The sequence below is a fragment of the Jaculus jaculus genome, chromosome 6, assembly GCF_020740685.1.
Source record: "Jaculus jaculus isolate mJacJac1 chromosome 6, mJacJac1.mat.Y.cur, whole genome shotgun sequence".
Lineage (NCBI taxonomy): Eukaryota > Metazoa > Chordata > Mammalia > Rodentia > Dipodidae > Jaculus > Jaculus jaculus.
The window spans coordinates 137,614,628-137,627,498 of record NC_059107.1 but is presented as its reverse complement, the minus strand read 5'-3'; the positions used below and the strand labels follow the sequence as shown (position 1 = coordinate 137,627,498).

At 41.9% G+C, this 12,871-nt stretch overlaps 1 protein-coding gene across 3 annotated transcripts in view; it reads left to right on the top strand.

Annotated features, from left to right (window-relative positions):
- The window catches only part of Cep83 (centrosomal protein 83), a 122,781-nt gene that overhangs the window by 49,245 nt on the left and 60,665 nt on the right, over positions 1-12,871 (top strand). For all 3 annotated transcript variants that reach the window (XM_045153170.1, XM_004650181.2, XM_045153169.1), the window contains one exon: positions 10,943-11,194. In XM_045153170.1, the coding sequence (XP_045009105.1) occupies positions 10,943-11,194 (252 nt within the window). The remainder of the gene's footprint in view (positions 1-10,942; positions 11,195-12,871) is intronic.

Genomic DNA, 12,871 nt, shown 5'->3' with positions numbered 1-12,871 from the left:
CCCATTATTATCTTTCTTTTTTTAAAAACAATATGCTTCAAGTTTTTATTTGCTTATTTGGGAGAGAGAAGGAGAGAGAGAGAGAGAATGGACCCGCCAGGGCCTCCACCTTCTGCAAATGAATTCTAGATGCATGTGGCTTACGTGGATCTCAGGGAATCGAACTTGGGTCCTTTTGCTTTACAGGCAGGTACCTTAGCCACTAAGCCATCTCTCCAGTCTCATTATCTTTCTCTTAGTAGGAGAAACAGGGTTAAGAAGGAAAAGAGATGACAACTTCCTAGATATGAGTATATTATGTAATTTAAATGATACTTTCTCGGTATAAATAATGAATGGCTTTTTATGTCAAACATGTTCCACCATTAATTTAGAAGTCAGTTATACTACATAAGGAGAAAAGGGAGAAACAGTGTAATGGTGATGGCATTATCATTTTACAAATTCAAAAAAAAAAAAAATCCAGTGATTCTGAGAAGATCTGGGACCTTAAATTTTATGCACAAAGGTGGTGGAGGTAGCTCAGTGGATTAAGCCTCTGTGCAAGCCTGAGGACTTACATTTAGACCCCTAGGATCCATACAAATGCTTGGTAGGCATGGCAGCCTGCCTGTAATCCCAGTGCTCAAGAGGCAGAGACAGCAGTCCAAGATGGCTAGTAGACTAGCTAGGTTGCTAGGGTCTGGGTTCAACAGGTAGACCTGCCTCGGTAAATGACATGGAGACTGAAGATGATAGTCAACGTCAACCTCTGGCTTCCACATGTGCACCTGTGTACATGTCCAGCGTCATGCATACACACACACACACCTTTATGTGTAAGATGTTTGCTATAATGCCTGACATATTGTAAATGGGCAGGTAATTGTATTACTACCGTTAGTGCCTGGGAGTGTGAATCTCAGCACTAATTATCATCTTATTTGAATCTGCTCAACCACCCAGGAAGTTAGATAATCATTCTTCCCATCTTTTTTTTAAATTAATTAATTAATTAATTAATTTATTTATTTATTTGAGAGCGACAGACACAGAGAGAAAGACAGATAGAGGGAGAGAGAGAGAATGGGCGCACCAGGGCTTCCAGCCTCTGCAAACGAACTCCAGATGCGTGCGCCTCCTTGTGCATCTGGCTAACGTGGGACCTGGAGAACCGAGCCTCGAACTGGGGTCCTTAGGCTTCATAGGCAAGCACTTAACCGCTAAGCCATCTCTCCATCCCTCTTCCCATCTTTTAAGTGAAAAAGTGGAAGCACTAGAGACTGGCCCAAGATCATCCAGCTAACAGGTAGTACCATCAGGATTCACATGTAGGTAGTTTAGGAATTTCTTTTTCTAGCCATGATGGAATAATAGGGACTAAATGTACATTAAGACCCTGGTTAAAAATGAACAAAATGCAGGAAACCATGGTTTTTGCACAATGCAACTAGGCAGCATGGGCCAATGATTGTTAAGAGAAGGAAAACAAATGAAGTCGTTTCTGCACTTGCTCCCTGTTATTTTCTAGAGAGGGTTTCCCTGGCTACTGTAGAGAAGGACAACTCAGATTGAGTCCAGCAATCTCTTGAATTGAAGAGTTAGAGTTAGAAATGGGGAAGTCAAGGTAACAGGAATTGGAAGGACAGAGTGTTGCAAAACTGTTTTGCAGGGGTAACTCTTGGTTTTTCAGTAGAGTAATAATGAGAGTATATATGTGAGGAAAATAAACAAGGCCAGGTCAGGTGGGACAATGCCTAGAGCTAATATGGGGTTGGTCAAAATTGATGTTGCTGTCAATCAGGCTGAGAAAGCACCGTAATGCCTGACGCGATGAACTAGCTGTCGACGAAAGGCTATTTCGGCTCTCGTAAGCCCACAAGCAGAGTTTGAACAGCTCAGCCTGTTTGAGGATTTAAAATGTGGTCAAGGTACTTGCCTGGGAAGCCTAAGGACCCATGTTTGACGCTTCTGGTCCCACATAAACCAGATGTACATGGTGACACAAGCACACAAGGTCACACATGTGCACAGGGTGGCACACATGTCTGGAGTGTGATTACAGTGGCTAGAGGCCCTGCTGTGCCAGCTCTCTCTCTCACACACACATTAAAAAAATAAAGGGACATGGCTGGAGAGATGGCTTAGCATTTAAGATGCTTGCCTGTGAAGTCTAAAGACCCAGACATGACTCTAGGTCCTATGTAAGCCAGACATTAAAAGGTGACACAGGCGTGCAAGGTTGCTCATGTGCACAGGTGGTGCATGTATCTGGAGTTCGATTACAGTGACTGGAGGCCCTGGCACACCAATTCTCTCTCACATTTACAAAAAAATGCCGGGCGTGGTGGTGCATGCCTTTAATCCCAGCACTTGGGAGGCAGAGGTAGGAGGATCGCCATGAGTTTGAGGCCACCCTGAGACACCATAGTGAATTCCAGGTCAGCCTGGGCTAGAGTGAGACCTTACCTGGAGAAAAAAAATAGGCAAGTCTGTTGGGCTTACCTAAAAAATATAAATAAATAAAATAAAAGGGCCAGTGTGTTGGACTTGTCCCAATATATAGATATATATTTTATTTATTTGCAAGCAGAGGTAGAAAGAGAGAGAGAATGGGTGCATCAGGGTGTGTAATTGCAATAAACCAGATGCATGCACCACCTTTTGTATCAGGCTATACATGGATACTAGGGAATTGAACCCAGGTTATCATGCTTTACAGGTAAGTAAACCACTGGCACTGGGCCATCTCTCCAGCTGCAATGATATTGCAACTTTTTTTTAATTGAGACAGGACCTCACTCTAGCCCAAACTGACCTGGAACCCATTCTGTATTTCCAGGCTGACCTCAAACTCACAGTAAATCTCTTATTTTTATGTCCCAAGTACTGTGTACCATGCCTGGCATTTTAGAGAATCTTAACTGCATTCCAGGACCAGGTTCAAAAAGCATAAAAAGGAAAACTGAAAACCTACCACAGTATCTGACATACAAAAACAAAACCTGGACAGTTAACCACTGGTTTTACTCATGAATTGCAGCATGCATTTAAGAAGAATATATACCAGCTCTCTCTAATCTTTTACATAACAGAAGCAGAAGGCTACTTCTTAAATCATTCTTTGAGGCTGGTATTATTATGCTAATAGCAAAGACCTTTCCTCTGGGCAGAAACCTTTGTTTCTGTTCCTGCACTGGGGTCCATTAGATAATGCGGCAGTCTGCTGTAGTGCTGTGTCCTCACCTTGTTGGAATTGTACCCGAGGAGACCTCATGTCAGGAAGGACTGTCACCCCTGCTGAGCTCTGTGGTGTCAGCAGAAGTCACCAGAGCAGCAGCATGAGGTCATGCCTAGCCACAGAAGTTTCAGTGAAGACCTTGTGAATTCCCCCTTCTGCTCCCCTCGGGGTTATGAGGAGTCTCCCTCATAGGGTTTTTGCAGAAGAACGATGGGCAATGGGACTTCCTCCTTCCATTGGCAGTAATGAGACGGCAGTACTGGCCTTCTCTTGCAAGAATGACTTCGTAAAACTTCAGCTAAAACAGGAATTTTTATATGAGATTCATTGAAATTCATTGCCATACCAAAATTAGGAATGATCTAAAACTTAAATAAAACTTAAATAAACTCTAGTAGATGCCCACATTGAGATGACAGAAACATAGAATGACTAACAAGGCCTCTTTTTGTGTGTGCTGTGTGTGTGCATGACTGTGTTTGTGCAGGTGAATGTGCATGCACGTGGAGGCCAGAATGCCACATGTGGTGCCATCCTCATAAATGCCACCCACCTCTTTCTGTGACAGAGTCACTGGCCTGGAGTTCACCCATTAGACTGGCCAATGAGCCCCAGGGATCCCCTGTCTGCCTACCTAGTGCTGGGATTGCAGGTGTGTGCCCCCATGCCTGGCACTTTTTGAGGGTTCTGGGGATCAAACTCAGGTGCTCATGCTGGCAAGGTAAACATTTTATTGACGGAGTTACCTTCTCAGCTTCTGCCTGGCAAAGATTCTAAAGTACTCATGGTGAGAACGCTTCAGTGGGAGCAGCTCCAAATATGGTTGAAACAAATGAAAAATAAAGACGCCGCAACAAAGTAGGAGGAGGAACATTCTGGGTATTTTAGAAGTGTGCAATACAACAGGTGGGACAGCCATAGAGTCTAGGGGCAAGTGCTGAACGGAAGGAGAGGAGAAAGCAAGGGAACTTGAAGATACAATGTAAGATGTTAGGCAGTCTGTAGAATGCAGGTTTTTAAAAGAACGCAATGTTGAGATTCTCACCGCCCTTTGAAACTATAACAAAATATCCAAGATTTTCTGTTCTTGAAAGGAAAAAGTAGTATTGGAAGATTACTAAATAGAAATAGTGGCCGAGGGTTTGAGAGCTGGCTCAGTGGCTAAGAGCACATCCTATGAAGCCTGAAGGCCTGAGAGATCTGAGTTTGATCCTCAGGATACACATAAATAGTTGTACGTGACCATGCAAATGTAACCCCTGCCCCAAAATGGGAGCAAAGACCCGAGAATCATAGGAACTCACAGAAAAACACTGTGCAATCCGTAAGGAACTCTGGCTCATAAAAAGAAAGGGTGGAGAAGCAATGGAACAGAACACCCTATGTTCCTGTATGTATAAGTTACATAAACACAAGCCCCCCCCCCAAAAAAAAAACCCAGAAAGAAAGAAATAAAGGAAGAAAAGCTGAAAACCTAAGCCCTATAACGGCACAATATTTAGATTCAGAGAGCTGAGTGCTGGGCAATCTCAAACAGTATAAATCCAAGGAAAACCACTCCAAGCGACATCATACTGAGACTTACAAAAACTGTAGGAGCAAGGCATGGCTCATGCCAGCAAGCCCAGCACTTCAGATGCTGAGGCAGTAGGTTAAGCAGTAGGTTTGAAGGCAGTCTGGACTATGTAGCCAAACCTTGTTTCAAAAAATAAACTGATATCGGGCGTGGTGGCGCACTTATGAGGCAGAGGTAGGAGGATTGCTGTGAGTTCAAGGCCACCCCGAGACTACATAGTGAATTTCAGGACAGCCTGAGTGAGAGTGAAACCCTACCTTGAAAAAGCAAAACAAAAATAAATGGAAAACTATAGGAAGAAACTCAAAAACAGCAAGATAATCAATAACTGTATCTGGGAGGAAAGCTAGGAAGCTAGCAAATTTTTCTTTTGGCATTAGATGCCAACGCAAAGTAGCACATTATCAACTGTTAAGCAAAAACGAAACAAAAGTCTAGCCCAGCCTGACCTGGAACTTATAGCTCAGGCTGGCCTTGAACTTAGGGCAGTTCTCCTGCCTCAGCTTCCTGAGTGCTGAGATTAAAGACATTAGCCACCATGCCTGGTTTAGAGGAAATATTTGAGACAGGTAATGAGAGGCAAAGGTATGTAAAGGGACATAAAGTTTCTACACATTACTTGCTGATAGCATGAAGCCCATAAGCAGCGATTAGTTATATCTATGTAATGTAACACCTTGAATAACCACTAAGAAAGCTTTACAAGCAGATTTATTCAGAACATTTATAGACTCAAAGACATAAATTAAACCCACAGTTGTAGGTGGCAACTTTCTACTGTCTGGAATTTATAGGCAGTTAAGAAAAAACAGCAAGGCAATAGAATTCAACACTATTAAATAGATTACACCCAACAAGAGCTTTCAAACACATTCTTTTAATATGCCTGATGAAGATACACAAGATAGACCCTATCTTGCACCATAAATTAAACCATAACAATGATATAAAACTGGAAGCCGTATAGAGTTCTACAACTTCAATAGAATCAAAGTAGAATTTACTAACTAAAAAGTAGGCAATTGCGGATGTACCTTGGGATTAATCTCTAGCATTACTGGGAAACAAAGTTAGGGAAAAATAACAGGGAAGTCTTTAAGCACTTAAATGACACATTTAAGTAATCTGTTATTCAAAAAACACAATTTCAGTGCAAAATTACATGAAGTGAGTTGAGTAAAAATGAAAGTGCAGCAATATACAATGTGGGGCACAGCTAACGCAGTGCTCAGAGTAAAGTTTGTAGCACTAATAGATTTGGGAGTTTGGTTTTTTTTTGTTTTTTTTTTTTGAGGCAGGGTCTCACCGTAAACCAGACTGACCTGGAATTCACTATGTAGTCTCAGGGTGGACTCAAACTCAGGGCAGTCTTCCTATCTCTGCCTCCTGAGTGTTGGGATTAAAGGCGTGCGCCACAGGCCTGGCCTGATTTGGGAGTTTTATTAAAACGTCTTGGGTCTCCAGCACCCTGACTGGAGGAGATACCACAGTGGGTGGATCTTAGGGTCCAGCCCTGAGGTGTGGAGATGAATTTGGAATTCCAGTCTAAAGGTATGCAGAGTGCTAGAGTTTTGCTGGAGTGCTGCCTGGTTTCATAAAGTGTGCTTGCTTGCTTTTTGGTAGTGCCTTTTTTCCCCCACTCTGTTTGGATCTATGAAATGGGAGCCAACTTCTGCCATTATAGAGCCTCCCCTAAATCTGTAAGCTTCAAATGAACTCTCCTTCTTCCTTCTCCTTCCTTCTATAACAGTACGTCAATTTGGAAGTTTATCCCAGCAATGTGAGGCTGTGTGCTATAGTTAACAATTTAAATTCACACCTCATTCACACCTCATGGACCCTTACGAAATAAAAGCAAAGCAAGCAGAAGGAAGGAAATAATAAAGATGGGAGGAGTCAATGAAATTGAAACCGGAAAAGCAATCAGAAAAAGCAGTTGAAAAGCTGGTTGCTTGAGCAGATTAACACAATTGACAAACCTCTAGGAAAAACTGTTAGTAGATACAAATTAACTCTCTCAGGAATGTAGCAATATCACATATGACCTTATAGAAATTAAAAGAGTTTTAAGGTAATCTTTTTTTTTTTTAAGTCAACTTTTTTTTTTTAAATTTATTTATTTGAGAGCGACAGACACAGAGAGAAAGACAGAGGGAGAGAGAGAATGGGCGCTCCAGGGCTTCCAGCCTCTGCAAATGAACTCCAGACGCGTGCACCCCCTTGTGCATCTGGCTAATGTGGCACCTGGGGAACTGAGCCTCGAACCGGGGTCCTTAGGCTTCACAGGCAAGCGCTTAACCGCTAAGCCATCTCTCCAGCCCTAAGGTAATCTTATGAATAGCTCTACTTATACATTTGACCATGTAGATGAGCTGGATTAATTCCTCAAAAGACAAACTACCACAACTCATCCAATATAATGTGGGTAATTTGAATAGACTTGTAACTATTAGGGAAATAGTGTACACACACACACACACACACACACACACACACACACACACACACACGGGAAGGGTCAAACCCATGACCTTACATTCTAATGTTTAGTTTCTTGCTGAAGTCTACCTTACTGACTTGAATTTAGAATTTAAAAATTACCAGAAAGATGGGGCTAGAGAGATGGCTTAGCAGTTAAGGTACTTGCCTGCAAAGCTTAAGGACTCAGGTTCAATTCCCTAGTACCCATGTAAGCCAGATGCAGAAGGTGGCACATGTATCTGGAGTTTGTTTGCAGTGGCTAGAGGTTCTGATATGCCCATTCTCTTTCTATCTCTCTCCCTCTCCCCCCTCACTGTTTGCCTCTCAAGAAAATAAATTAAAAATAAATAAATAAATAAAATTTTAAAGGAAGGTCACCAAAAAAATTCCCAGAAAGAATGGTTTCAGTAAGGAATTCTATGAATAAATTCAGATCAATTCTCTACAGTGTCTTAGAGAATTGAAAAGTTTGTTGGAAATGGGGTAAAGTGGATCAAGGAATACAGACCCTCTTTGTATTAGACCTTACAGTATTTCTTCTCAACTGTAATTATGATAATTTTGATATCAAAGGTTTAATGAAAAAATAAGCTGGGTATATAATTTACTTTCTTGTTGGTGGAACAAAATACCTGGCCCGAAGTAATTTAGGGAAGGAAAGAGCTGATTCTGGCTTGTTCCAGAGGGTAGTCTGTCATGATGGGGCAAGTGTGCTAAGAGCAAGAAGCCATCCTCCTGGTAGCAGGAGGAAGTAGGAGAGACCAGCACGTGGGGCTGGGCGGGGCTGGGCTGGGCTGGGCTGGGCTGGGCTACCTTGAGGCTCCCCTGCTCCCAGGAGCAAGGTTCCACCTTTTACAGGCTCCACAACGTTCCCAAACATCAGGGAACCAAGCTTTCACACACATTAGCCTATGCTGTACATTTTACACTCAGACCGCCACACTGGGCAGATTGGCACATATCTGTGGCCTGCATTCAGGAGACTGAGGCAGGAGGGTTAAGAGTTCAAGCCTAACCTGGACTATGTAGTGAGATCGATCCTATCCCAAATTCAGTCAGTGGAGGGGGAGGACCTTGTTTATAGAAGAAGAAAGAGAATGACAGTGCACTCTTTTTGAATTAGGAAAAGCCAGGAGGAAGCACTGCAATATCTTTACTGAAAGAACAACAGTGGGAAAGGCAGGCAGCTTGATTACATAGGCTGCTTGCTTTCCCATGTGTCTGTGCTCTTTACAAGGGCAATAAAACAAAGATGGATAGAGCAGTTAGATAGACTATCCCTTCCCTCCTATGCCTTGGGGAATTGAAGCATAATGTGTCCTTAGGAAAGGAAAGCAACCACTCTTCCTAAGCCGTGATCTGTTTCTGTCCATTTCCTTTACTTGAACAACTTTGGGGAAAGTAAAATTGGTTAATATATTGTTTTACCTGTCAAGCAAGTTTTTATTCTAGAAAAGAATAAAGAAAATATAGGGGTAACTGTAATACAGGCAGATCGGGATAAATGTCATAGAACAGAAATTCAAAGACAGCCCTCTGGAAACTTAGAGAAAGAATTGAGAGCAAAACAAATGGAGGACATCAAGGAAAATGACACGTGAATCTGATTAAGAGCGGAAGATGTGTCCACAGTCTGTGGCCAGATGGATGAGGCGAGAGTGGTGTATTGGCAGTGATTGACTGTAACAGGCTCCACTGCAGAGGCTGGGCGTCTGCCTCTCTGCTGAGCAGTTCATGTCTTCACTGTCTAAACCAGTGCTGGGGGCAAAGCACTTTGTCAGGATTGATTATATAGATGAATATGTAAAAGCCTAACACTGTCTTCAAAAAATCATCCAGCACACACCCTTCATTTAAACTGAGGCTAGCATGAGCATGTGACTTCAAAAGTCATAACATCTAGCTGAAAAATCCAAGGTAGTCAGAGACCCAACTCGACAGTGATTATTCTATGTAAAGAGCGAGAGGGAACATTGAACATAAATGCTAGTTGGATGTACCTTTTGGGGGGAGGGGCAGTGCTGGGGATTAATCCCTGCCCTCTGTAAATACTAGGTAAATACTACCAAGCTATGTGCAGTCTTAGCCCTTAGTTGGGCTTTTGAATGCTTACCTTCGAATGCTATAGGTGCCTTCATGGGTAACTTTGTCCACATTTGCCTCCTGGATAGCTCCATCTTTATGTCATTTGATTGCTTGTGTATAAAACTAAACTTGGGAGTGCCTACACTGCATGGAAAAGATCATAGTGCCTGCAGCTCAGTCGCCCGTGTTGTAGATGATGAAACCGTTCCTGCCCTGGGGTAGAAGTTTCATATTTCTTCAATTTGTTGATAGCTGTGCAAGTAATCAGTTATCTCCTGGGTTACTTTTGCTTAGATCCCAGAGCATTATTTTAGGGTGATTTTGGCTTAGGTGAGCTTTTACTATTTGTCTTGGCTGCAAATAGCCACTGGTCTTGTGTAGAGCAGTGGTTTTCCTCCCTTCTTTTATCCCTCCCTCCAGCACCAAATCCTCTGCTTAAGTTAAATCATAAGGGGGCCCCTAAGTGTAGAAAAAGAGAGCAAAAGAATTGCTTATGGTGATAGTCATATACCATGGTGTACAGCGCTGGTGTGGCTTGTGCCAAACCCTGGGATCAATCCCAGCACTCCTAAAAGGGAGTAAAGCAAGTGGTTAAAAGTAGATGTGGTAATAAGGTATAGAAAACTGGGAAGATCCTAGAATGAAGAGCTTTTCTGTCCTCAGTGCTTAATCCCTTAGTCTGCAGAAACAAGGGTCTTCTGAAGTGGTTCTCATAAGAGGCCATTGGAAACCAACTCAGTTGGAAGCTAATGGAGTCTGGCAGTGAGTTGTCCTGAAGGAGAAGACTGCTTGTATCTCAATTCTTCTGCGCTCCTAAGTGACTGACATGAACCGAATTTGAAAAATAACTCACCTATCATTACAACCGGGATGCTATTTAATAAATTTAGCTATCATTTAAAAAATTCATTGATTACATTTGTATTTATACAGAAAGCAGCTATAGTATGTATTAGTTGCCCTGGAATATATGTTTTTATTAATGTAGACATAGCCAAAGAATTACTGTTATTAATTACTGTTATTTAGTCGGGTGTAGTGGTTCATGCCCTTAATTCCAGAAGTTTGGGGCAGAGGTAGGAGGATTGCCGTGAGTTTGAGGCCACCCTGAGACTATATAGTGAATTCCAGGTCAGCCTCAGCCTGGGCTAAGAGACCCTACTGAGAAAAAAAAAAAAGAAAAAATTACTGTCATTAGAAGAAAGCTTAGGAATAGTCATTGAATTGCATGACTTCCTGTCACGTTCTGGTTGAATTTTATATATTTTTAATTGATGTGTTTTAAAATCATTTATACTCTTATTTGTAATTTCAAATTTTCGTCAGCAACTAATTAAGCCCTGTGCTAGACACCACAGAGAGCATGGAAACAAGACATAGTCCTTGTCCTCGAAATTGAGTCATGCTGAGTACAGAGCAAAGATCGTGACGATTGAGATTTTCCCCTTTTTACTTCATTTCCCCACCTGAGCCTTCATGTTGTGCCATTTTAAATTTTAATTTTCTGACTTGTAAAGCATGTGCATGACTGAAAATCCAACAATTTAAAGCTTGTGTGCTTTCTGTCCAATTGCTAACAGGTTGCACGGCTGGAGAAAGATAAAGAGGACCTGCATACCCAGCTGCTCAGCGTCGATCCCACGAGAGACAGCAAACGCACGGAGCAACTTGTTCGAGAAAAAAACCATTTGCTTCAGAAATTAAAAGGTTTAGAGGCTGAAGTAGCAGAATTAAGGGCTGAAAAAGAGAGTTGCGGGGCTCAGGTAGAAAACGCCCAAAGAATACAGGTGCGGCAGTTGGCTGAGATGCAGGCGACACTCAGATCCCTGGAGGTGAGGGCTTAATTGCTTCCCAGTAGAGGATGGCATGGTTGTTAAGAGTGCAGTTGACAAGCCTTTGATTCTTTGAGCTCAAATGTGAGCTCACCAACCTAGTGCTGACGCATTTGTGGAGTCCCAAGAGGGTGTAATCCTTTCTGTAAAGAAGAAAGCTATTGATTTATAAGCAGTGGCTGTGCCACCACATTTATAAGGGGATATTCTTAAGGAATCAAGTCACCTTCTGACATGACATAGCCTTTATATCGCAGAATAGATACACAAGATACCCCCAAACTTATTTGAATTTCTCAGAAATAATATATTTTTAAAATTTTTTGTTCATTTTTATTTATTTATTTGAGAGCGACAGACAGAGAGAGAGAGAGAGAGAATGGGGGTACTAGGGCCTCCAGCCATTGCAAATGAACGCCAGACGCGTGCGCCCCCTTGTGCATCTGGCTAACAGTCCTGGGGAATTGAGCCTCAAACCGGGGTCCTTAGGCTTCACAGGCAAGTGCTTAACCACTAAGCCATCTCTCCAGCCCAGAAATAATAATTTTTTGATATTATAAATATAGTATGCTGAATTTACGATCTTAAAATCACAAGTTCTAGTTGAACATGACTTAGGACAGCTTTTGCCAAAGTCATAGAGTGGAATTCATTGGTAGCGAGGCTCAATTTTACGTCCGTGCCCTAGTTGCGTATGTAGGCGCACTCGGATGAGCGTGCGCGTGGGCTCGCAGGTCAGAGGACAGCCTGTGGCATCGTTCCTCTGCTATGATGCACATCTCTTGTGGAGACAGGGCCGGTCATGGCCTTGGAACTCATCAATTAGGCTAGTCTCTCTCCAGTTCTGGGGTTTTAGGCCTGTTCTGCCATGCTCAGTTTACAAGACCAAGCACTTCACCTTATGAACTCGCTCTCCTGCCCCACGTTTAAGACGTCACTGAATTATCTTCCTAGGTTCACCAGAGAGGAAAAACATTGGTTGATCAGTGATACCTATGTTTTATTTTGTACAATTTGGGGTTGAACTATGAAGTAGGCTTTCTCACTTTGGAAGAGTTGTGAAATGGTTTTGGTTTGAAGGAAAGTATTTGACACCTAGTTTATAGTTAATAGTCATTTTCCAAATTCAAAATGAAGATGCTTTTTCTAGGCAGTAAACTGATACAAGGTGTATACTGGAATGTTTGAAGACTAGAAATAACTTATTTTTCTTGTTTTTGGATGAAGTTTTTGTCAATGTTTGCTTATTCCTTGAATTAAACTTGTTAGTATCGTTGGACCTTAGAAATGAGGTGGTTCACAGTGAAATTGTTTATGATGCTATTCTAAAGTCCTTAATGTATACGCACAATGATAGAGTAAGTGGCAGTTGAATATAGTGTGTGGTCCCGATGTGAAACTTTCACTGAGGTTATCTAGAGTGATTTTTTTTTTTTCAGGGCAAGTTGAATGATGACAACAGATGGATGGTTCATGTGACATTTCCAGAAGAGTCTATTTTTAATTATTGTCATTAGTCAGGTGAAATGAAAGAACATGACAGCAAATAGTTCTTTTTATACTTTTTCTTGCTATCATTGTACCTAGAGAACATCATTTCATATTAGAAGAAAATTGTTTTGTTCTCTGTAAATATGTTTGTGAATATAATCTTCACTATAGCTAATACACATAGGA